At 42.5% G+C, this 26,247-nt stretch overlaps 2 protein-coding genes across 2 annotated transcripts in view; one reads left to right on the forward strand and one right to left on the reverse strand.

Moving 5' to 3' along the window:
- ZP4 (zona pellucida glycoprotein 4) overlaps positions 1-26,247 on the forward strand; it is a 111,823-nt gene that overhangs the window by 62,274 nt on the left and 23,302 nt on the right. The gene's annotated exons all lie outside the window — the stretch shown is intronic.
- The window catches only part of RYR2 (ryanodine receptor 2), a 721,218-nt gene continuing 706,283 nt past the window's right edge, over positions 11,313-26,247 (reverse strand). The window contains exons 101-104 of the mRNA XM_060286446.1: positions 26,032-26,096; positions 23,823-23,923; positions 22,872-22,923; positions 11,313-12,780 (exon numbers count right to left, since the gene is read on the reverse strand). Of these exons, the coding sequence (XP_060142429.1) occupies positions 12,685-12,780; positions 22,872-22,923; positions 23,823-23,923; positions 26,032-26,096 (314 nt within the window). The 3' untranslated portion in view covers positions 11,313-12,684. The remainder of the gene's footprint in view (positions 12,781-22,871; positions 22,924-23,822; positions 23,924-26,031; positions 26,097-26,247) is intronic.

Raw genomic sequence — 26,247 nt, forward strand, 5'->3', positions numbered from 1 at the left:
AGAAAATAGTGGCTCTGGGTAATCAGCCTTGGATCTGTGACGTTTCTTTGTCCTTCCTGAGTAAGAGCTTCAGGTCCTGAAGAGGCTCTCGCATCCACCTGGACTCTTTTGGCCATCCAAGGTCCTCCATGTCCTGTGAAGACTCAGGGGGAAGGGTAGGTTTAATTCTAGGAGGGTGTGCCCAACTAGTGACCCCTGTAGTTTTACTACAGTAGGAGTGCTGAGGACATAGTAAGGCCCTTTCCAGTCGGGCAGTAATTGGTGAGAGGGGGACCCTTCTCTCCATGTTTTTAGGAAGACAGAATCTCCTGGCTGAACCTGCATGGAGCCTGTTTCCTGGCTGGGGGCTGGCAAAACCTGATTTCCATATTCTGAAATCGTCATTTGGACTTGCTGGAGATTAATTAGTTACCTAATGAAGTCACTGGTTTTGGTGTCTACCAAGATATCAGAGGATAAAAGGGGCTTAAGTCATTTCAAAGGGGCTGAGCCTTAGCCCTGTTTTAGGTGTGACCCTGGTTCTCAGGAGGGCTATGGGTAAAAGCTTTGTCCAAGGTTCTCATGTCTCTTGACAAAGCTTAGCCAGCATTCTTTTTTCTATTTCTTTTTTTTCATTGAAATGTAGTTGATTTACAATGTTGTGTTAGTTTCAGGTGTACAGCAAAGTGATTCAGTTATATATACATATATATGTATTTTTTCAGATTATTTTCCCTTATAGTTTATTACAAAATATTGAGTATATAGTAGGTATTTGTTGTTATCTATTTTATATATAGTAGTGTTTTTTCATTAGTCCCAAACTACTATTTATCCCTCCTCCCCTGCCACGCCAGCTTTCCCCTTTGGTAACCATAAGTGTGTTTTCTATGTCTGTGGGTCTATTTCTGTTTTGTATAAAAGTTCATTTGTATACTTTTTCTAAGATTCCACATATAAGCGATGTCATATCATATTTGTCTTTCTCTATCTGGCTTACTTCAGTTATTATGGTAATCTAGGTCCATCCATGTTGCTGCAAATTGTATTATTTCATTCTTTTGATGGCTGAATAGTTTTCCATTGTATATCTGTACTACGTCTTCCTTATCCATTCATCTGTTGATAGACATTTAGGTTACTTCCATGTCTTGGCTATTGTCAGTCATGGTTCAGTGAACATTGGGATGCAGGTATCTTTTGGAATTAGGGTTTTCTCCAGATATATGACCAGGAGTGGGATTGCAGGATCATCTGGTAGCTATATTTTGGTTTTTTACAGAACCTCCATACTTTTCTCCATAGTGACTGTACCAACTTGCATTCCCACCAAGAGTATAGGAGGTTTCCTTTTTCTCTACATCCTCTCCAGAATTTATTTGTAGCCTTTTTAATGATGGCCATTCTGACCAGTGTGAGGTGATACCTCATTGTAGTTTTGATTTTAATTTCTCTAATAATTAGTGATGCTGAGCATCTTTTCATGTGTCCTTTGGCCATTTGTATATCTTCTTTGGAGAAATGTCTATTTGGGTCTTTAAATTGTTTGCTTTATTTTGATATTGAGCTGAATGAGCTGTTTGTGTATTTTGGAAATTAAGCCCTTGTAGGTCACATCATTTTCAAATATTTTCTTCCATTGTGTAGGTTGTCTTTTAGTTTTGTTTATGGTTTCTTTTACTGTGCAAAAGCTTTTAAGTTTAATTAGGTCCCACTTGTTTATTTTTCGAAAGAAATTGAAGATGACAGAAAAAGATGGAAAGATATACCCTGTTCTTGGATTGGAAGAATCAATATTGTCAAAATGACTAAACTACCCAAGGCAATCTACAGGTTCAGTACAATTCCTATCAAATTACCAATGGCTTTTTTCACAGAACTAGAACAAAATATTTTTAAATTTGTATGGAAACACAAAAGACCCTGTATAGCCAAAGCAATCTTGAGAAAGAGAAGGAGACCTGGAGGAATCAGGCTCCCTGATTTCAGACTATACTACAGAACTACAGTAATCAAAACAGTATGGTACTGGCACAAAAAACAGACATATAGATCAATGGAACAGGATAGAAAGTCCAGAAATAAACCCACACACCTATGGTCAATTAATCTATGACAAAGGAGGCAAGAATATACGATGGAGAAAAGAAGTATCTTCAATAAATCGTGCTGGGAAAACTTGAAAGCTACATGAAAAGAATGAAATTAGAACATTCTCTAATACCACACACAAAAATAAACTCAAAATGGATTAAAGACCTAATTTAAGACCAGATATTATAAAACTCCTAGAGGAAAACACAGGCAGGCTTCTTTTTTAAAGTTGATTGCCCTTTCTATTTTCCCTGATGATTGAGGCCTCCAGCCAGCATGGAGGTGGTAGCAAATGCCTAGGGCAGTAGAGATTTGTTGTGTAATCTTAGCCACAAAAGAGGGGCCATTATCACTTTGTAAAGACCGTTGAAGTGTGAACCAAGGAATTATTTTCTTTCATAATGCCTTCGTTACCTTCCTAAGCTCTCTGGTCCTTGTTGGAAAGGCATCCTTCCACCAAGTGAAAGTGCCAATAAAAATTAGGAGGTATTTATCTCCCTGGGAGGATGGCATCTGGGTAAAGTCTTCTTCCAGATAAGTTCCTCTTCTTTGGATGGGCTGGAGGAGGGGTGGGGGCCTGTTTTCCCTCTGGGCTGTTACGGTAGCATATGTTACAGGCCTTTGTGATTTCTAAGATAGTCTGAGAAAGGCCTATGCCAGAAAAAGCTTTTTCCGCCAGGCTAGTCAAAGCCTCCCTCCCCAGATGAGAGGAATCATGGAGTGCCTTTAAAATTTTCCATTGTAATGTTCTGGGCAGCATTATTGTATGTTCCTTAATCCACCATCCCTCGGGGCCCTTTTGATATCCCCTAGTTCTAGCCTACTTTATTTCCTTATTTATATACTGGGTGGCAAAAGCAGGCTGGGGGTTGGTACATGGAGGGAGTAAGGTAACCTGAGTTGAAGGGGTTTTAAGAGCTGCACTCTTTGCTGTCTTGTCAGCCAGGTTATTTGCTTTTACTAGTGTGAATTTCCCTTCTGGTATCTCTTAGAGTGGATAACTGCCATTTCCTTAGGGTCTTGTACTGCCTGTAGGAGTTCCAAGATCTCCTGGCAGTGCTGGATTGGGGAGCCCCATGCAGTCAGGAGTCCCCTGTGTTTCAAGAAGGCAGCAGGTGCATGTAACACCAAAAGTGCATACTTAGAATCCATATAGAGATAGATCCTCTTGTCTTTTCCTAGCCTTAGAGCTCGAGCTAAGGCTAGAAGCTTGGCTTCTGGTGCCAAGGTTTGGGGTGGCAGGGCATCAGCCTCTGCGGGCTCATGTGAATCTACGATGGCATATGCTGCTTTCTGGACGCCATCACATGTAGCTACTTCCATCAGTAAACCAGGCAGCAGCAGGGTCCTCGAGGGGCTGGTCCCTAAGGTCAGGTCTGCTGGAATACACCTGTTTGATGGTCTCAGTACAAGAATGAGACAACTCCCCTGGGCTTTCTCTTGGCATACAGGTAGCTGGATTTAAGGCCTGACATACTTTAAGGGTCACTTCAGGAGTGTCAAGAAGGATGGCCTGATATTTTGTGAGGCAGCCTCCAGTCAGCCATTGTTGTCCTTTAATTTCTGATACTCCCTGTACCTGGTGTGGGGTCAATACTTCCAGGGGTTGATCCGTGGTGAGTTTTGTGGCCTCTTCGACTAGCAGGGCTGGCTGCTATGGCTGTCAGACAGCGTGGCCATCCTGAGGCCACTGGGTCCAATTGCTCGGAGAGATATACCACTAGCCATGGAACTGGCCCTACTTTTTGGGTGAGAACTCCCAGGGCTATTCCGTTTCTCTGAGGTGAATAGAGTAAAGGGCTTGTTACGATCTGGGATCCCTGTAGGGCTCGGGCACTAGTCAGGGCTGTCTTTATCTAATCAAATGCTTTTTGTAAATTCCCTGTCCAATATAGAGGTTGTGTGTCCATTCCCTTCAAGGCCTTATACAATGGTTTTGCCATGAGACCAACCCTGGGGATCCAAATCCTGTAAAGCCCAGCCCTTCCTGAGAAGGTTCTGAGCTGTTTCTTTGTGTGTGGTCATCGTAAATGCAGGATTGCTTCCTTATGCTGGGTCGTAAGGGTGCGCTTCTCTTGGCTCAGAACATGTACCAGGTAGGTGACCCTCTGGGAGGAAATTTGGGCTTTCTGGGGGGATACTTTATACCCCTGGAGGCCAGGAACCTGAAGATCTGTACAGTGTTTTGGTCTGAAGCTTCCTTTGAAGGGCTGCAGATAAGGAGTCATCTGCATATTGTAATAATGCCCTCATATCTAACTTTAGTTTCCTTAGTTCCAACGCCTTGCCAAACAGGTTTGGGCTGTCCTGGAATCCCTGAGGAAGGACAGTCCAGGTATATTACTGGGTCTCATTAGTGTCTGGGTCAGTCCATTCAAGAGCAAAAATGTATCGAGAATCAGGGCGAACAGGTATACAGAAGAAGACGTTTTAAGATCAAGGACTGTAAACCAGGTGTATCCTTTGGGACCAAGTAAGGATTGTGTATGGGCTGGGAACAATTGGATGAAGAGGAATCACAGCTTCACTTAAGATTCAGAGATCTTGGACCATTCTATATTCCCTACTAGGTGTGAGGACAGGGAGGATTAGAGTATTACAGGGAGATTGACATGGCACCAAAAGCCTATATATATATATATATATATATATATATATATATATATATATTTTTTTTTTTTTACGGTACGCGGGCCTCTCACTGTTGTGGCCTCTCCCGTTGCGGAGCATAGGCTCCAGACGTGCAGGCTCAGCGGCCATGGCTCACGGGCCCAGCCACTCCACGGCACGTGGGATCTTCCCGGACCGGGGCATGAACCCGTGTCCCCTGCATTGGCAGGAGGACTCTCAACCACTGCGCCACCAGGGAAGCCCAAAAGCCTATATTTGATAAATTTTGAGATTAGGGGTTGGAGTCTCTGGTTTTATGGGGTGTTGCTGCCTGGAAAGGAAGTTGTTAGTTTCTTTTAGGGTGATTTTTATAGGCGTGACAAACTTTGCCTTCCCTGGGATTACCTGATCCCAGTAGATCTATAAGTTTTTCTGGGGGAATATTTTGGGCTGGACTGTCCATGTCTCGTATAATACATAGTCCAGCCAAAAATATTCCTTGCTTTTGGTTTTCAGGGAGAGTAAGAGTCACCCCCAAGGCTGAGAGAAAGTCCCTTCCAAGTAATGGTCTAGGGCATTCAGGCATGACAAGAAACTTCTGAGTTATAAGTATCTTTCCCCAGGTGCAAGGTAGAGGGGTGGTGAAATGTTTTAGCTTTGGTCTTCCTTCTACTCCAATAATAGAGCAGGTTTCGGGGGCAAGGGGCCCAGTGTGAGAAGTCAGGACAAAGTAAGTGGCTCCCGTGTCCACTAGAAACTGGAGAAGTTTACCTGTCACGTCTTCTGCAGTTCTTCCTGTGTGATGATGACGGTCTCAGGAGCCCTGGGAGGTCCTGGGTCCTGTCAGTCAAACACTGCCGTGACTGGCATGGGGGAATTACCTCACTTGCTTCGGAGCTGGGGGCATGCCCTCCTCCAGTGGTGTACCTTCTTACAGTGTGGGCATGGCATCCTGGGTGTAGCTGGGACCTGTTTCCTGGGCATTCCTTCCTCTAGTGTTTGGGGCTCCCACAGCTAAAAAAATTTCCCTTTCCTGGCAGGGGTCTTCTGGGAGTACTTTTGGGGTGACCAGGTGGTGGGTTAGGTCTTGTCGTGATGGCTGCCAAAAGCCTAGCCTGCAGTCGTTCCTTTCTTAAGTCACACTGTTCCTTCCTTTCCTCCTCAGCCTGGTCTCTATTGCTAAAGACTCTGAAGGCCGTTATCAATAAAAAGGTTGAGAGGTGTTTGGGGCTCCATGGCAAACTTTTGAAGCTTTCTATGAGTGTCAGGGGCTGATTGGCTAATGAAGTGGGTTGCAAATACTATGTGTCCCTCAAAAGTGTCTGCATCTACATTCATATACTTTCTGAGAGTACCTATTGATGCCAATCGGTCTTGAAGTAGGATTGGATTTCATCTTGGCCTTGGGTGATCTCTTTAACCATATCATAGTTAACAGGGTTCATTATGCATTGTTTCATCCCTTCAGTAAGGCAGAGGATCATGTGATCCCTTCTAGTGATACCAGGCTGGCCTGGCCAGTAGTCCCGACTGGGATCCATTAGAGGCGCTGCTGTCATGTCCACAGGGCATTGGTGAGGTTGGGTGACATGTAATCCATCGGCATATGTTTGAGCCTGTGCCCAAATATGGGTCTTTCCTCAGTGGTGCAGCAGTGGGAAAGAACAATATTTAGGTCCTTCCAGGTAAGGTCAAAGGATAGAGTTAGTCCCGGGAATTCTTCAGTGAGCCAGCGGGGGTCCTCGGAGAATCAGCCTAAGGGAGTGCAGCAGTGGGTTGGACAAAGACAAAGGGGTGTGGGGCTTCCCTGGTGGTGCAGTGGTTGAGAGTCCGCCTGCCGATGCAGGGGACACGGGTTCGTACCCCGGTCCGTGGAGCGGCTGGGCCCATGAGCCATGGCCGCTGAGCCTGCGCATCCGGAGCCTGTGCTCCGCAATGGGAGAGACAACAGTGAGAGGCCCGCGTACCAAAAAAAAAAAAAAGAAAAAGGGGTGTGGACTCCAGTAACTCCCTGAGGCCCACTGACTACTTCCTGAAGGGGGTTGGGAAACTCTGGCTGCACTGCTGGTATGGAAGGGTAAAGAGGCTTATAGGGCAGGGGAGGAGCTGAAGATGGTGAAAGAGTGTGGGGCTTGGGGCTTCTGTCTGGAGCTTGTGTTCCTCCACAGATGCCACTAGAGCGGGCTTTGGTGTAGCCTGAATGGGTCCCAGCCAGCAGGGTTCCCTAACATAGGACTTGCGTAGCTCTAGGTTCTCTCTTAGGGCCTCAGAAGCCTGAACATAAGGAACTTCCGTTCATTTAGATGTCTAACTGTAGGATGTTAGGCATTATAGTTGAGGCTTCTATTTTCTGGTCAGGCCTCATCGTCCTCAAGTTTATACTGGGGCCAGGCTGTGTTACAAAAGAAAGCACGTTTTTTTCACTTTAAACAATCTAGAGGAAACTTGTCCTAGGGAATCAGAATGCACCTGAGGGGTCAGTCCTTGGGGATGGAAGAGGTGTTTCCTATCATTCCTTCAGGGAGATGGTGCTCCCGTAACAGAGAGGTGCACTGGCGTTAGGAGGTCCCGTGGCAGTTCCCTAGGACAGGACTTGTTCCAGGTGTCCCTGTCCACCTAGTCCCTTCCATACTAGTCACAATGGGGGTTAGCTACTCCCCCATACGGCGATGCTGCTGGCCCCAGCATCCTGGGGCCTGTGTCCTATCGTGGTGTCTGCAGTACCCAGGATGAGTGGCCGTCCTGAAGGTTTCTCTATAGATTCTGTGGCCAACGATTAATCTCTGTGTTCTGGGGTATGTACTTCTAGAACAGACATCCTCATAGTTCCAGGACCTATTTAGGTTACAGCTTTTTTTCCCTAAGAGGATGGTATATTTCTGGAAACAGGCACTGGCCATGAAGGGAGGTGGTTTGTGAAAAATCTTCTCTTTTCCCTTCCCTTTTGTGGGCAGCACCCCCTGGCCTGGGTGCTACCCTGCCCCCGCCCCCAGAATGCTCCATGCAGCGGGCAGCGCCACCAGCCGGGGGTGGGGGGGGATATGGTGGCCCAAGGTGGAGGCACTCTGTCTGCACTTGGTGGGATGGAGGGCCCGACAGCCCTGTGAGAACACTCCCAATCATGCAACCCAGGGGAGGCAAGCATGGCAAACTGGGGTCATGTGTTCCTGGGGCGTGGCCATGTGTGCGTCTAGCCCCCAGCATGAACTGCCCCGTGCCCACAGTGTGAGTTGGGGGCGGGGATGGATCCCGCTTGTGTGATGGACCGTGGAGAGACCTGGCCGAATGCAGGGTGCCGTGCAGAGGCGAGTGGAGAAGAATGGCAGCCCAGATGCAGCGCCACCGCCGCTGGTTCCAACCGCACGGGGCAGGACTGTCCCCCTTCCCAACACCAGGGGTTATGTACACAGACCACCCACGGCACAAGGGAGCTCCCGAAGGGACCGTAACAGCCATGGGCACGGTGTGAACTCTCTTACAGTCTGAGTAAGGCTGCATTTTATACTTCCACACAATTGAACCCGAGGACAGCTAATTAAATGGTGGATAAGGCAAACCCAGAGGGCAAAGCTCCTATGGTTTGGGTCCCTAGCCGCCTGTGAGAATGCTTGGAAGCTTCTCCTGACGTGCCTTGCGAGTAATGAGAGGTATAAGACCTAACGGCAAGGTTGGAAAATGCCTGGCAGATTCACTTTTCCCATTTCCAGCAGAGTAAGGCATGAAAAAAGAATGGAAAGTAAAAGATGGGGATACAGAGAGAGACAAGGATAGTCAGGCATAGGTGGACCAATAGTAAGCCTATAAGGGTAGCTGCAGGGAGTGGGTGGTGGTATGCTTTTAACTGTGTGCCTAAAAACGTTGCCCGGAAATTGCCTTGAGGTGGGCGGACAGACCTATTGTCATCCGGAGGAGAGTCTTCCAGTGGCGAGTGCCCTAGCGGCTTTTAGATGCTCGACTCCTGCTCACATCTTTGCAACAGCAGGTCCGAAAATGGGACAGACAATCAGGGAGAGAGAGAGAGAGGGAGGGAATGGAGGGGGGAGAAATGAATGGCAGGAAGCAAGGCAGCGCCTCTCAAGCGTAAGGGAGGCGAGAGGCTGAGGCTTACCGAACTCCCCTGGCTGCCTCGCCAAAGATGATACTGGCAGCTAATTTCTTGTCTCGTCGCAGAAGGAATTCAGGGACAAGGCGGGAGGTCAGGAAAGTAAAGCAAGGGTTTATTTAAGCGATTGTATGCTCCCTAGGGGAGAGCAGCCAGGCTCCGGTGAGTAGCTGCCCTGAGTTTCTTTGGGAAACTTCTTATGTGGATGTAGAAAAGAAGAGGTGGAATATTCATTTGGGAGGGAGAGGTTTGGGGGTTCTTTTCCCTGATTTTCATCAGCCCCACCTTCCTGAGGGGAGGAAGGATTTTTGTCCTTATTTAGCCTTGATTGGAAGTATCGTGGCATCGGTGCACGATAAGAACTTCTTATATGCAAGGCTAATTTTATTGTAATGAGGGCATAGTGACCAAAAGGTTACAATGGACACCAGAGATTCCCGCCTTTTCCCACCTTTCTTTGTCTGCCTTCAGGACACTTGTCACCCCAAAATGTGTGGTTTCCTGTCGGTCTGGAAGTTCCTACTTTTGTCTACCCAAGGACCCCGGCTGTTAGGTGTGTTGTTCCTGCCATTAGGCCATTGCCCACCTTGCTCTGCTCCTATCTAGCTAACTGCCTGCTTTAGCTGTTTATCTTATGGAGTAGGATGAAGAGATGTTTCCATAGAAAAGAAGTGGGGTAGGAATAGATGAAATAAGAAAGGGAGAAAAATGGCTGAGAGAGTGGAAGCAGAGACATGAAGATAGGATATTATGATACTCTTTGTGATTGTCTGAATACTTGAAAATTTCTGAGGGGATTACATTTCTTCAGTGTGAGTTAGGCAGCCCTGAGCTTAATCACAGAAGTAGAGAGTCCCAGTGTGTTTGTAATTCGTGCAACATTTCCTGGGAGATTTAATAATAACGCCAATGCAGAAAATCTGCCCCTTCCCCTTTGAGGCCTTGAGACGGAAACAAAGAGGAACCCTACTCCTCTGTCGGCCACTGACAGCACCAGTGACAGTTTCTAAAGTGACCAGCTCTGCGCCTTTAGTCTTCCTCCAACACTGATGGCCAAAGGCCACGAGTGGAAGGAAGCTTCCTTTCCTGAATTCAGCCTTTCTCTGCTTCTCCCTGAGCACTTGTCTGTCACCGACCAGGGCTCTAAAGCCGGGAGCCATCAATCAGGAGAGTCTACAAGAATCTGCAGAATCCAGGGGACAACTAGGAATTTGTTCGCTCACCTCTCACTTGTACTGTTGTTTCATGTCAACTCTGACTTTGGCATTATGAACAGAAGACCTGAATTTGTCAGACTTTATGTCCCAGAATAACATTTATTCCTCTCCGTTGCGTGCTTCCTCTGAAGTGTTTTGTGGCAAAGGGGAACGTAGTCTTGGATATTTTGTGGAGCTGACCTCATTTCTTTTATCCAGACTCCTCAGAACATGAGGTCACCTCCTTGAGCAGGACTGAGGATTCCCACAGCACGGACAAATTGACTCCTTCATCCAAATAAAAATGTTACTGAGAGGTTTAAGTATGAGCCTCTCCAGAATGTGCCACTCTGGCATGTGGATTACTTTGAGCTGAAGTCAATCAAGCCTCAGAAGACTCAGGAAGAGCTTTTTACCTCCTCCTTAAGTGTCTAAAAGAATTCAGATAGAAGACCTGGTCCAGGAAGAGAACCATCACCAGGGATAACTATAGAGAGTGTGGGCTGGTGTGGGAGGCTGGGGGGAGCCCAGCAGGGCCTGTTTGTTCTACCTGGCACGGCAAAAACTTGTTTACCAAATATTTGCTCTTGCCACCGTCCTGTGAATTGTCTTCCTTCCCTTTGAAGGCCCAGACCCCACTCTCTTCTCCGGAGCTCAGGATGGCACATAAGCCTCAGTTGCCTCACTGTTGGGAGCCTCTCATGTCTTTGTGGGGCTCACGTACATAAAAAAATTGTTTTTCTCCTGTGAACCTGTCTTATGTCCATTTAACCTGCCAAAGAACCTAGAAAGGAAGAAGGGCAAAGTTTTTCAAGACAAATGCAAAATCTAAGTACCACAGCTGTGATGTGCCAATGGGCTGAAAAATGACAGTAGATACCCAGCACTGCCCTTGGTACACAGTACCTGTTCAATTAGCATTGGAACGTTTCATATATCACTTACTGGTGTGCCAGTCCTCTTCCAGATTAAGACAGAAAATGAATCCCTATTGTTGCATGGAAATGAATTTGCCCTGAATAAGGAAGAGTTCTTAAAATGAAAGCTGATTAAAAATTAAAATGATTCGGGAGACTGATTTTTCTGTTATTGGTGGTTTCCAAGAAATCTGGATGACCCCAAGACAAGGAAATGACAGGGGTGGAGCTAGGTGATTCAAAATGCTCCACAGCTCTGAGGTTCTGTAATCATAAAAGCAGAAAACTTGCTAGCTGCAGGGACGTATGACAGGCCTTAAGGTAGTGTTTTGGATTGCGCTAGACACACACAACTTAAAAGCTCAAGGCTTTCTGATGCATCCCAGTTATAAGTGAAATGGAGAAAGAGGGTGAGAAAGTTAAATAGTTTAATCAGAGCAGTTTTACAATTCTAAAATTAACAAGCAGACCTTGTAATAAAAGAGCTCCAATATTTGCAAAATGACCTTGCTTCCATTCTGAATCTCTTTTTTATTTGTAAAGATTCGCATTACATTTAAAGGACTCAAAATGGAGTGACTGATATATTATTATCCGTGTTTTTTGATGCAACTGATGAAATCCCTGAATGGATATTGCTTCAGCTTTGATATTAAAAAAATGGCCCGACAAGAAGTCCTTAATCCACAACTGATCACAGGTGGCCGAAAGAAAGAGAAAAACCCAAAACTACTGTCAAGTTCATAATGTATCACATTGTTGGTGGATGACACTGGCTCCAAATATACAATTAAGCCCACGACACTTTATTACTATGGATATAATTATCATGAAAGTTCTTTCACGTGGATCAACTTGCTTCTGAAGGTTTTCTTGGTTCATTTAAACTTGCATAATAAACATGCAATGAATTATTTCTTTTGAAAGTATATTTTTTGCAGTCTTTTTGTTTTCATACAAAGATTTCATAAAGTTGCAATATTGCATCAGAGCATTACCAGAATAAGAGCACAGGGGGAGGGGAAATGGGAATCTGGATGAATGAGAAGAACCTCCTCTCATCCTGAGACAGGCCACCCGTCTTTTTTAAAAGGTGCACGCAAACTGCTTTTCTTACCCTCCCCCACCAAAGAAAAGCATGAAAGAAAAAAAAAAAAACCTCACAAAAATCAATCTAACTAAGAAAAAAAGTCGACATAAGGAAAATAAAGATGTTTTTTCATGCACATATCTTCTGCATAGCTCAACCCACATATAGTAAGGCACTATTTCCCTTCGTAACTGGTGTCCACGGCAATCTGGTAAGTGCTACAGTGCTCTGTGACCATTAGAGAGTTCCTTTCTGGATGGTGAAATAAAGAGGCCGGATGAGTGTGGCTGCCACGCTTCTCTGTGAAAGCCCCATAGTGCAAGCTGATTTCCAGGAGTCTCAGAAGGAAATCTGTGTGTGTAACAATTGAGAGTCTCCAGAATGGTTTTCTTTCCAAAGTTCCTATTTTGTCCTTGTATGAATTTAGATTATTCTTCAGTCATTATTCTCAAAGAAAATACACTAGGTGGGGGAAAAAGCACAGTCAAGTCTTGAGAAACACAGCTTCACTGCTCCGAGAAAGCATATAATGCTGGCAATTCAGAAAATCAGCAGATGTTTCCAAGGGAACAGAGAGAGAGAGAGAGAGAGAGAGAGAGTCTAGAAACAGAAGAACAGAGACAAAGACAGAGAGAGCGTGTCTGTGTGTGTGTGTGTGTGTGTGTGTTTGTTTTCGGAGGTGACCTGGGACTGAGATTAATTTAGCTGGTCTTCGTACTGTTTCCGGAAACAATCCCCAGCGGGGAAGAATTCCCAGCACCTTTCTTGATACATCTTCCAAACATAAGATTCCTGTAAAAGTAAAGGCAATGTGTTAAGAACATGTCTTTCCCTAGGATCTCTGTGTTACCACAAAATATAAGATAGAAAGAGACTCAAATTTGTTATTTTACATACATATATATATATGTCACATACATATAATGGTGTATTACACATAGTTATAATCCCAAATTCATTTAGGTAGTTCCTAATTATACCAGGTCTTATTTATTTCTACTAATAAATAATCAATCTTCATCCTGACTGTAATATAATAATGATAAAAACCTATTTGTGATATATGATTTTGAGGGTTCCTTAAAACTATTGTTTTTGTTTAATTGTACCATTCAAATTCAAACTATTAACAATGGCAGGTGAATTTGTGGAGGGAGAATTTCAAATAGCTCGGGCAGAACCTTAAACATTTAATATGCAATTATTTATTTATTTTAATTTTTAAAATTGAAGTATAGTTGATTTACAGTGTTGTTAGTTTCAGGTGTACAGCTAAGTGATTCAGTTATACACATACATATATTTTTTTCTCAGATTATTTTCACTTATAGGTTATTACAGAATATTGAGAATAGTTCCCTGTGCTATACAGTAGGTATTTGTTGCTATCTATTTTATATATAGTAGTGTGTATATGTTAATCACAAACTCCTAATTTATCCCTTCCACTCCTTTCCTCTTTGGTAACCATAGATGTTTTCTATGTCTGTGGCTCTATTTCTGTTTTGTATATAAATTTATTTGTATCATTTTATTTTTGGTTCCACATACAAGAAATATCATATGACTTTTGTCTTTGTCTGACTTACTTAACTTAGTATCATAATCTCTAGGTCCATTCATGTTGCTGCAAAAAGCATTATTTCATAATTTTTTATGCCCAAGTAATATTCCATTGTGTGTGTGTGTGTGTGTGTGTGTGTGTATCACATCTTCTGTATCCACTCATTTGTCAGTGGACATTTAGGTTGTTTCAATGTCTTGGCTATTGTAAATAGTGCTGTAGTAAACATTGGGGTACATATCTTTTCAAATTAATCGTTTTCTCCAGATATATACCCAGGAGTGGAATTGCAGGATCATATGGTAGCTCTATTGTTAGTATTTTAAGGAACCTCCATACTGTTCTCCATAGTGGCTGTACCCATTTACAATCCCACCAACAGTGTAGGAGGGTTTCTTTTTCTCCACACCCTCTCAGTATTTATTATTTGTAGACTTCTTGATGACAGCCATTCTGACCGGTGTGAAGTGATACCTCATTGTAGTTTTGATTTACAGTTCTCTAATAATTAGCAATGCTGAGCATCTTTTCATGTGCTTTTTGGCTATCTGTATGTCTTCTTTAGAGAAACGCCTATTTAGGTCTTCTGCCCATTTTTGATTGGGTTGGTGGTTTTTTTGATATTAAGGTGTAGGAGCTGTTTGTATATTTTGGATATATTTTGTATATCCTTTGTCAGTTGCATCATTTGCAAATATTTACTCCCAGTCCGTAGGTTTTCTTTCCATTTTGTTTATGGCTTCCTTTGCTATTCAAAAGATGTTAAGCTGTTAGGTCCCACTTGTTTATTTTGGTTTTTATTTCCATTACACTAGGAGACAGATCCAAAAAGATACTGCTGTGATTTATGGCAAAGAGTGTTCTGCCTATGTTTTCTTCTAGGAGTTACACAGTATCCAGGCTTACATTTAGGTCTTTAATCCATTTTGAGTTTATTTTCGTGTGTGGTGTTAGGGAGTGTTCTAATTTCATTCTTTTACATGTAGCTGTCCAGTTTTCCCAGCACCACTTATTGAAGAGACCATCTTTTCTCCATTGTATATTGTACCTCCTTTGTTGTAAACTAATTGACCAAAGGTGCGTTGGTTTATTTCTGGGATTTCTTTTTTTTTTAATTGTTATTGGAGTATATAATTGGTTTACAATGTTGTGTTAGTTTCTGCTGTACAGAAAAGTGAATTTATATATATATATATATAAATGAAATAATTCCCCTCTTTTTTAGATTTCCTTCCCATTTAGGTCACCATGGAGCATAGAGTAGAGTTCCCTGTGTTACATAGTAGGTTCTCATTAGTTATCTATTATATACGTAGTAGTGTATATGTGTCAATCCTAATCTCAGTTCATCCCACCCCCCTTCCCCCTTGATATCCATAAGTTTGTTCCCTACATCTGTGTCTCTATTTCTGCTTTGCAAATAAGTTCATCTGTACCATTTTTCTAGATTCCATGTATAAGTGATATTCCATGATATTTTTTCTTTCTCTGATTTACTTCACTCTGTACCACAGTCTCTAGGTTTGTCCACGTCTCTGCAAATGGCACTATTTCGTTCCTTTTTATGGCTGAGTAATATTCCATTGTATATATGTTCCACATCTTTATCCATTCCTCTGCTGATGGACATTTAGGTTGCTTCCATGTCCTGGCTATTGTAAATAGTGCTGCAATGAATATTGGGGTGCATGTATCTTTTTGAATTATGGTTTTCTCAGGGTATATGCCCAGTAGTGGGATTGCTGGGTCATATGGTAGTTCAATTTTTAGTTTTTTGGTGGACCTCCATACCATTCTCCATAGTGGCTGTACCAATTAACATTCGCACCAACAGTGTAGGAGGGTCCCCTTTTCTCTACATCCTCTCCAGCATTTATTGTTTATAGAGTTTTTTGATTATGGCCATTCTGACCGTTGTGAGATGATACATCACTGTAGCTTTGATTTGCATTTCTCTAATAATTAGTGATGTTGAGCATCTTTTCATGTGCCTCTAGGCCATCTGTATGTCTTTGGAGAAATGTCTATTTAGGTCTTCCACCCATTTTTTGATTGGCTTGTTTGTTTTATTGATATTGAGCTGCATGAGCTGTTTGTATATTTTGGAGATTAATCCCTTGTCGGTTACAAATATTTTCTTCCATTCTGAGGGTTGCCTTTTCATTTTGTTTATGGTTTCCTTTGCTGTGAAAAAGCTTTTAAATTTAATTAGGTCCCATTTGTTTATTTTTGTTTTTATTTTCATTACTCTAGGAGGTGTTATCTAAAAAGATCTTGCTGTGATTTATGTCAAAGAGTGTTCTGCCTCTGTTTTCCTCTAGGAATTGCATAGTATCCGGCCTTACAATTAGGTCTTTAATCTATTTTCAGTTTATTTTTGTGTATGGTGTTAGGGAGTGTTCTAATTTCATTCTTTTACATGTAGCTGTCCAGTTTTCCCAGCACCACTTGTTGAAGAGACTGTCTTTTCTCCATTGCATATTCTTGCCTCCTTAATCATCGATTAGTTGACCATAGGTGTGTGGGTTTATCTCTGGGCTTTCTGTCCTGTTCCATTGATCTATATTTCTGTTTTTGTGCCAGTACTGTCTTGATTACTGTAGCTTTGCAGTGTAGACTGAAGTCAGGGAGCCTGATTCCTCCAGTTCCATCTTTCTTTCTCAAGAGTGCTTTGACTATTTGGGGTCTTTTGTGTCTGCATACAAATTAAAAATAATTTTGTTCTAGTTCTTTGAAAATGCCATTGGTAATTTGATAGGGATTACACTGAATCTCTAGATTGCCTTGGGTAGTTTATTCATTTTTCAAAAAATTTATTTATTTTTGGCTGTGCTGGGTCTTCATTGATTCACGCAGGCTTTCTCTAGTTGCAGTGAGCAGGGGCTGCTCTTCATTGTGGCGCATGGGCCTCTTATTGCGGTGGTCTCTCCTGTTGCAGAGCACAGGCTCTAGGCGCACTGGCTTAAGTAGTTGTGGCTCGCAGGCTCCAGAGCACAGGCTCAGTAGTTGTGGTGCACGGGCCTAGTTGCATTGCGGTATGTGGGATCTTCCTGGACCAGGGCTCAAACCCATGTCCCCTGTGCTGGCAGGTGGACTCCTAACCACTGCACCACTAGGGACGCTTGGTTTATTCATTCTGACAATATTGATTCTTCCAACCCAAGAACATGGTATATTTTTCCATCATTTTGTGTCATCTTGGTTTCCTTCATCAGCATCTTATAGTTTTCGAAGTACAGGTCTTTGTCTCCTTAGGTAGGTTTATTCCTAGGTATTTTATTCTTTTTGATGCGATGGTAAATGGGATTGTTTCCTTTGTTTGTTTTTGTCCTTATGAAATTCTTTTATTTTTAACTTTTTATTAGAGTGTAGTTGATTTACAATATTGTGTTTCCTCAAGTGAATCAGTTATACATATACATACATCCACTCTTTTTTAGATTCTTTTCCCATATAGGTCACTACAGAGTATTGAGTAGAGTTCCCTGTGCTATACAGCAAGTCCTTGTTGATTATCTATTTTACATATAGTAGTGTGTACATGTCAATCCCAATCTCCCAATTTATCCCTCTCCCCTTCCCCCCTGGTAACCATAAATTTGTTTTTTACATCTGTGGCTCTATTTCTGTTTTGTAAATAAGTTCATTTGACCCATTTTCTTAGATTCCACATATATATGCGATATCATATGATATTTGTCTTTCGCTGTCTTACTTCACTCAGTATGACGATCTCTAGGTCCGTGCATGTTGCTGCAAACAGCATTATTCCATTCTTTTTTATGGCTGAGTAATATTCCACTGTATGTGTGTACCACATCTTCTTTACCCATTCCTTTGTCAATGGACATTTAGGTAATGGGATTGTTTCCTAATTTCTCTTTCTGATTATTTGTTGTTAGTGTGTAGAAATGCAACAGATTTCTGTGTGTTAATTTTGTATCCTGCAACTTTACTGAATTCCTTGATGAACTCTAGTAGTTTTCTGGTAGCATCGTTAGGATTTTTTACGTGTAGTATATCACATCATTTACAAACAGTGACAGTTTTACTTTTTTTCCAATTTGAATTCCTTTTATTGCTTTTTCTTCTCTGATTGCTGGGGTTAGGACTTCCAAAACAACATGGAGTAAAAGGGGTGACAGTGGACATCCTTGTCTTGTTCCTGATCTTAGAGTAAATGCTTTTAGGTTTTCACCATTGAGTGTGATGTTAGCTGTGGATGTGTCATATGTGGGCTTTATTATGTTGAGGTAGGTTCCCTCTATGCCTACTTTCTGCAGAGTTTTTGTCATAAGTGGATGTTGACTTTTATCAAAAGCTTTTTCTGCATCTACTGAGATGATCATATGGTCTCTATCCTTTAATTGGTTAATATGGTGTATTACACTGATTGATTTGGGAATATTGAAAAACCCTTACATCCCTGGGATAAATCCCACTCAATCATGGTGTATGATCCTTTTAATGTATTGTTGGATTTGGTTTGCTAGTGTTTTGTTGAGGATTTTCGTGTCTATGTTCATCAGTAACATTGGCCTGTAATTTTTTTTGTGGTATCTTTGTCTGGTTTTGGTATCAGGGTGATGGTGGCCTCATAGAATGAGTTTGAAACTGTTTCTTCCTCTGCAGTTTTTTGGATTAGTTTCAGTATAGGTGTTAACTCTTCTCTAAATGTTTGGTAGAATTCTGCTGTGAAGCCATCTGGTCCTGGACTTTTGTTTTTTGGGAGTTTTTAAATCACAGGTTCAATTCTAGTACTTGTAATTGGTCTGTTCCTATTTCTGTTTATTCCTTGTACCTTTCTAAGAAGTTGTCCATTTCTTCTAGGTTGTCCATTTATTAGCATATAGTTCTTGTATTAGTCTCTTATGGTCCCTTGTGTTCCTGTGGTTTCCTACGTAACATCTCCCTTTTCATTTCTAGTTTTATTGATTTGGGTGCCCTCCCTTTTTTTCTTGATGAATCTGGCTAAAGATTTATTCAGTTTTGTTTATCTTTTCAAGGAACCAGCTTTTAGTTTCATTGATCTTTTCTATTGTTTCCTTCATCTCTATTTCATTTATTTCTGCTCTGATCTTTATGATTGTTTTCCTTCTACTAACTTTGAGGTTTGTTTGTTCTTTCTCGAGTTGATTTAGGTGTAAGGTTGGGTTGTTTGAGTTTTTTTTTTGGTTCTTGAGCCTATATGGCTGTAACTATAAAGTTTACATGGCTATACACTTCTCTCTTAGAACTGTTTTTGCTGCATCCCATAGGTTTTGGAACCTCGTGTTTTCATTGTCATTTGTCTCTAGGTATTTTTTAATTTCCCCTTTGATTTCTTCAGTGATCCATCGGTTGGTGGTAGCATAGTTTCAATATCACTACTTGTGACTGATCTGTTCGTATGTTCTATTTCTTGCTGGTGCAATGTTGTACCTTTCTAAGAATTTGTCCATTTCTTCCCGGTTCTCCCTTTTATTGGCATATAGTTGCTTATACTAGTCTCTTATGATCCTTTGTATTTCTGTGGTGTCCATTCTGACCTCTGATTTGAGGTCTCTCCCTTTTTTTCTTGATGAATCTGGGTAAAGGTTTATCAATTTTATCTTCTCAGAGAACCAGCTTTTAGTTTCATTGATTTTTGCTATTGTTTCCTTTGTGTCTATTTCATTTATTTCTGCTCTGATCTTGATTTCTGTCCTACTAAATTTGGGTTTTGTTTGTTCTTCTTTCTCTGGTTGCTTTAGGTGTAAGGTTAGGATGTTTGAGAGTTTTCTTGTTTCCTGAGGTTAGACTGTATTGCTATAAACTTCCTTCTTAGAACTGCTTTTGCTGCATCCCATAGTTTTTGGGTTGTCAAGTTTTCGTTGCCATTTGTTTCTAGGTATTTTTTTAAATTTGCCTCTTTGATTTCTTCAGTGATCCATTGGTTGTTTAGTAACATATTGCTTAGCCCTCCATGTGTTTGTGTGTGTTTTACAGTTTTATTCCTATAATTGATTTCTAATCTCATAGCATTGTGGTCACAAAGGATGCTTGATATGATTTCAGTTTTCTTACATTTACTGAGGCTTGCTTTTTAGCCCAGCATGAGATCTATCCTAGAGAATGTTACATGTGCACTTGTAAAGAATGTGTATTCTGCTGCTTTCAGATGGAATGCTCTATAAATATCAATGAAGTCCATCTGGTCTTATGTGTCATTTAAGGCCTGTGTTTCCTTATTGATTTTCTGTCTGGATGATCTGTCCATTGATGTAAGTGGGGTGTTAAAATCACCCATTAATATTGCGCTAGTGTCAATTACTCCTTTTATGTCTGTTAACATTTCCTTCTACATTGAGGTGCTCCTATGTTGGGTGCATATATATTTACAATGGTTGTATCTTCTTCTTGGATTTATTCCCTTGATTACTATTTTGTGTCACTCTTTGTCTTTCATAGCAGTCTTTATTTTAAACTCTATTTTGTCTAATCTGAGTATTGCTACTCTTGATTTCCATTTACATGGAATACCTTTTTCCATCCCCTCACTTTCAGTCTGTATGTGTCCCTAGATCTGAAGTGGGTCTCTTGTACACAGAATTTATATGGGTCCTGTTTTTGTATCCATTCACCCAGTCTGTGTCCTTTGGTTGGAGCATTTAATCCATTTACATTTATGGAAATTATCAATAGGTATATTTTTATTGCCATTTTGTTAATTGTTTTGGATTTGCTTTTGTTGGTCTTTTCTTCCTTTCCTATTTTGTTCTCCTGTCTTGTGATTTGATGACCATCTGTAGTGTTGTGTTTGAATTCCTTTTTTTAATGTGTGTATATCAATTATAGATTTTTGATTTGTGATTACCATGAGGTTTTGATATAGCAGTCTATATATATACTTGATTGTTTTAAGTTGCTGATCTCCTAATTTCAAATGCATTTCAAATATCCTACATTTGTACTCTCCTCTCACGATTACTGGTTTAGTTATCCTATTTGTGTATAAAGGATTTCCTACCTTTACTGTATATTTGCCTTACAGGTGAGCTTTCCCATTTTGTAATTTTTTTTCTAGTTGTTGCCTTTTCCTTTCTGCCTAGAGAAGTTCCTTTAGCACTTGCTATAAAGCTGATTTGGTGGTGCTGAATTCTCTTAACTTTTGCTTGTCTGTAAAGCTTTTGATTTCTCCATCAACTCTGCATGAGAGCCTTGCTGTGTAGAGCATTCATGGTTGTAGGTTTTTCCCTTTCATCACTTTAAATATATTATGCCACTCCCTTCTGGCCTGCAGAGTTTCTGCTGAGAAATTAACTGATAGTATTATGGGGAATCCTTTGTATGTTATTTGTTGCTTTCCCATTGTGGCTTTTAATATTTTTCTTTAATTTTTGTCAGTTTTATTATTGTGTGTCTTGGTGTGTTCCCCCTTGGGTTAATCCTGCCTGAGACTCTATATTTCTTGGACTTAGGTGACTGTTTCCTTTCCCATGGTAGGGAATTTTTCAGCTATTATCTCTTCAAATATCTTCTCAGGCCCTTTCTCTCTCTCTCCCTTCTGGGACCCCTATAATGTGAATGTTGGTGCCTTTGACATTGTCCCAGAGGCTGCTTAAACTGTCCTCATTTTTTTTGATTCTTTATCCAGTTCTGAAACAGTGATTTCCACCACTCTATCTTCCAGCTCACTTATCCGTTCTTCTGCCTCATTTATTCTGCTATCAATTCCTTCTACTGTATTTTTCATTTCACTTATTGTATTGTTCAGTTGTTTGGTTGTTACTTATATTTTCTAACTCTTTGTTAAAAACCTCCTGTTCCTTCTCACTCTGTGCATCCATTCTTTTCCTGAGTTCTTGCATCTTTATGATCATTGCTCTCAACTCTTTCTCAGGTAGGTTGCCTATCTCCACGTCCCTTAGTTGTTCTTCTGGGGTTTTGTTCCTTCGTCTGGAACATATTCCTCCGCCATCTCATTTGTCTGAATTTCTATTTGTATTTTTATGTATGTGGAAGGTCAGTTATGTCTCTTGACCTTGGAGAAGTGGCCCTCTGTAGGGGATGTCCTATGTGTCCCAGCAGTACACTCCCCTCTCATCACCCTCTCATCAGGGTAGTTTCTGACCTGTGTTTGCAGACTCAGTTCCACAGTGTGGAGGCGATTGTAGTTTTCTTCCTTCTGGTGTCTGCCCCCTAGTGGGTGAGGCTTGTGCAGGCTTCCTGGTGGGAGGAACTGGTGCCTCCCCACTGGTGGATGGAGCTGGGTCTTGGCCCTCTGGTGGGCTGGCCATGTAAGGGGCGTGTCTGGAGGTGGCTGTGGACTCAGGAAGCCTTTAGACAGCCTGTCTGCTGATGGGTGGGTCTGCGTTCTCACCCTGTTGGTGGTTTGGGTGTTGGGTGGAGCCAGGTCTTGGTGCCAAAATGGCGGCCTCTGGGAGAGCTCAGGCCAGTGAATCCACTGGTGTCCTTGTCCCCATAGTGAGCTACACCTGCTTCCCCAGGAGACTCTCCAAGACCAGCAGGTAAGTCTGGCCCAGGCTCCTATGAAGTCACTGCTCTTGCCCTGGGTCCTGGGGCACAAAGACCTTGTGTGTGCCCTCCAAGAGTGGTATCTCTGTTTTGCACAGTTCTTTGGAGCTGCTGCACTCAAGTCCTGCTGGCTTCAAAGTCAAGTGCTCTGGGGTGGGGGTGGGGGTCCTCCTCCTGATGCCAGACCCCAAGGCTGGGGAGCGTGACATAGGGCTCAGAATTCTCACTCCTGTGGGAGAAGTTCTGCAATATAATTATTCTCCAGTGTGTGGGTCACCCATCTGGGGTGGGTATAGGATTTAATTATATTGCAAGTGCACCCCTTATACTGTCTCGTTGTGGTTTCTTCTTTGTCTTTGGATGTAGAATATCTTTTTTGGTAGGTTCTAGTCTTTTTTTTTACCAATGGTTGTTTAGCATTCAGTTGTGATTTTGGTGTGCTCCTGAGAGGAGGTGAGCTCAGGGTCCTTCTACTCTGCCATCTTGTCCCAGGATATGCAATTATTTTTAAATGACTGTAATACTATTGAATGAAGTTCATTTGAAATCATCTGCTATCTGATTAAGCAATCAAGTATATTATAATTATCAAAACCCAAACTCAGCATTTTCAGCTAATAAATGTGCAATTCTAATTTTACTTTTTCTACTACAGCAATCTTTGCATACACATCCAGGATAACAGGAATGTTATACTAAGATAGATACCATGACTAATATCTGAAAGTAATTCCAAAGTTAATGTTTAATGTATACATTCCAAAATGCAGAGATTCTTTTATCGTCATTTCTTTTAGATGATGTATGGCCACTCTTTACCTACCTGTCCTGTGTGCTCTGTTTCATCTTTGTTTATGAGATACATCAGAAAAAACCTACAGATACAGAGAGAGTAATCAGAAATGGATTGTATGGAAGTATCAGCATAAACAGATACTTCTGATCCTGCCATGGACTAATAGCTCTTCACGGCAGAGAAAATAACTGGGTCAAAACCTGCAGGGCCAAAAAAAAAAAAAAATGCCATGGGGACCAAAAGCTTAATCAGCTTTTAAAATATTTTTTTCAAAGGAGCTATAATGTGTTCACAGATTACGTTATACCTCTTGGGAGCTGCTTTATATCAGGCTCAGTGCCAGACCCTGCCTGCAACTGTTTCCACATTCACTCATGGAGCAGGAATTGAAATCCTCATTTGGATAAACCAATAATTAAAAAGGTTCAATAACTTGTCTAATATTGCACACTTGTGAATTCCAAAACCCACTTTTTTTTTAATTGCTACAATGCTATATCTTTTTTTTTCTAGATCTTTTCTGTTAGATATTAAAATCAGGTTAGAAACGGATTAAGAAATAATATTGGACTGAAGTACTGTTTTGGCTAGTCTCAAGTAATAGATTTCTATGTATTAAAAACAAAATACAACATTTAACTGTTTGCAGCGGTGCCTAAAGTGATTCTTCAGTAAAGAAACGTGAAGATTCACATATCTCTAGGGAGCAGCTGGAGCATTCCTGTTCGAAATGGAAAACACGGCCCAAGCTCTCTGAGAGGCTTGGTACATGTTCTCATCCTGGCCACCTTTTCATTTCATGTTCTAGAAGATACTGTTCACGTGGAGGGCTGCAACTTCATTTCCTAAGTCCAAAGAACCACTAGCTGTGGGTCTTTCCCTCCGAGAGGTGCTCTCTGTCCTGTTTCTCCAGCTTCCTGAGGTGGGGGATGCCGGGGTATCAGGAGAGGTAGGGGAGTCCGAGTGAGGCACACTCACAGGTAATTGGCCAAGTTGTGTTCCTGTAAAGTGTGGGTTTCAAAGCCATGGGGCACGGTGTCGAAGTAATCATTGCCTATCCCACAGATGAAGCACTTGGTCTAGAAGACAAAGGCGGTATGCAAAGGTCAGAGTTCAGAAAGCAAATCAAAAGGGAAACACAGCTCACCACTCAGGGGCAGCTACTGGGTTGATTCGGTCTACGTAAAAGATCATCCCAGAAGACCGTGCCAAGCACCTGAGTATCAGTTTAACTGTTGCCACCACTACATCGTGCCGTGGGGTTTAAATGACATAGGAACCAACAGCAAGAAGTAACAGAGGCAGAAGGAAGAGAACAAGATGATGATGGCCGAAAAGCAAAGCAATGTCTTCTTCTTTCCTCCAGCCTAAGTGAACACGCCCAGGCTCGGTGGTCACTCTTGTTCATTACACTGGCTCAAGTTATCTAGGTAGGACTGAATGTGTCCTCAGCTGAAACCACAAACTTGGTATCTATCCTAGCCAAGTCTGATGACCAAGCTGGTGGAGCGGGGGAGGCACAAATTCCTTCCATCTGGGGAGGACCAAACCAAATACCAAGCCGTGAGGTGTTGAATCAACGATTCAGAGAAGGTCCGCCACATGCCAGGCATCGTGCTAGGCACACAGCCGATATACATGTACTGGGATGGCAGTCCACTCTAGAAACAGGACCGCTGCTCTCTCCGCTTCCCTCCCATCCCATCCATCTCTCTTCACCCGCTAGGTCTGCCATCTGCAGGCCTGCTACCCAAAACCCAGGGAGAAGCAGGCCTTCCGTTTTATCATTAGCATCTCCTGTGTATCAACTCAAATGAATTCAATAGTTATTGTCCTCATGTGGCTCCAGATGCCCATCTTCCCTGCAAATTAGAAGCTGTTTCATACCGTTAGAGGCATGTTTATGATGCCCTAGATGCGAGAGCCTAGAATCAAGATGATTAAGGTAATTTATAATTCTCCCTGCCTTACTGATCAACAGCTGCTGACAGCAGAAAGGCTCCATTCAGCAGTCCAGTCTTGTACACCATTCAGTGTCTCTTAACTAAACAGGTTCCCACGTAACAGCTTTCCCCAGGAAACTGCCCTTCCTCTTTGTTACCGCTCTCGGTCACTCTGTGTGTAACTGAGCCACCCGGCTTCTCTCTAGAGGCTCATGCTGGACGGAACCTCAGCAACATCCCCGCTTGCTCCAAACGCTTCATCCTCTGCATCTGGCCAATCACCAAGTTCTTTTCATGCCAAAGTACTGCCTCCTGCATCCTCAGTGGCACGTCTCTAGCAAAAGCCTCATCATCTCCTGCCTAGAAAATGCTGACAGCTGCTTCCCTGTCCCTGGGTGTGCCAGTGTCGAGCTCACTCCCCCTATTTTAATCCATAGTTATCTTTTTAAAATGTGAAATCTGATCACCTCACTGCCCCACTTAAGACGCTTTTCTTGCTTCCCAGCCTGTCAGTCACACTGTAAATCTCTCAAATGCATGATTAGGCTCTTAATTAGCTGGCCTTCTTCTCCAGCCCCTTTACTAGAAAGTAATGCTTCATCCCGAACCAGTTATGCTTCCAAGAAAAAAATCTGCGTATCAAATTCCCTGAGATCAGAGTCTTGGTATATAGAATGTCAGGCGGTGACGTTTTCACAGAATCCAATGTGAATGGTACCCCTGGTGATGGGCATGGTGGGGCACGTCGGAGTGGGGAGGTGGCCTAAAACTGGCCTGAGCACGCTCTCTCGCTCCCTCTCTCAAATCCACACCTCTGCGATCCTCAGGCCTCAGCTTGGGCATCCCTTCTTTTAAGTACGCCCCTGATCATACAAGAGGCAACTAGACACCAGCCCCAGAGACCCCGGTACGCAGGGTTTCCTCCTATAAAGGGCTCGTCACACTGCTCACAATGTCCTGTTTACTTATTTGTCGGCGGATCCACCATTTTGAATGAATGGTCTCCCCCTCCTGGAGGGGCAGATGACGCCACACTACTGTTTGTATGTCCCTGGAGCCCACCACACAGCCTAGCAGCCGTGCCCAACTACGTGTATTGCCTGAATCAAAAACAGGCCAATGAAGCCATGCATTGTTCATGTCCCTCCCCCTTCTCCCACAGTCGTCATTCTGTGATAAAAGACACTGGGGACAGGCAGTGTCCACAACAACAAAAATGCAGAGTCAGAAACGGAGAGACTCACCTCCATGTCTTCTTTGACCTGTTCCTGTTGGTCTCTTAGTTCCCCAAAAGCATCGATAATTAAACCTAGTGTTCAGTAAAGACGGGATTTAATCTATCAACCAGAGAAGGATAATGAAATTCACAGCCCCTTGGCTAAGCCTCCCAAGGAAAGGGACCATGACACTGAGAGATGCTCAGAGCTTGGCAGAAGATGTGAGCGCACACCAGATACTCC

Source organism: Globicephala melas, chromosome 16, assembly GCF_963455315.2.
Source record: "Globicephala melas chromosome 16, mGloMel1.2, whole genome shotgun sequence".
NCBI classification, from domain to species: Eukaryota; Metazoa; Chordata; class Mammalia; order Artiodactyla; family Delphinidae; genus Globicephala; species Globicephala melas.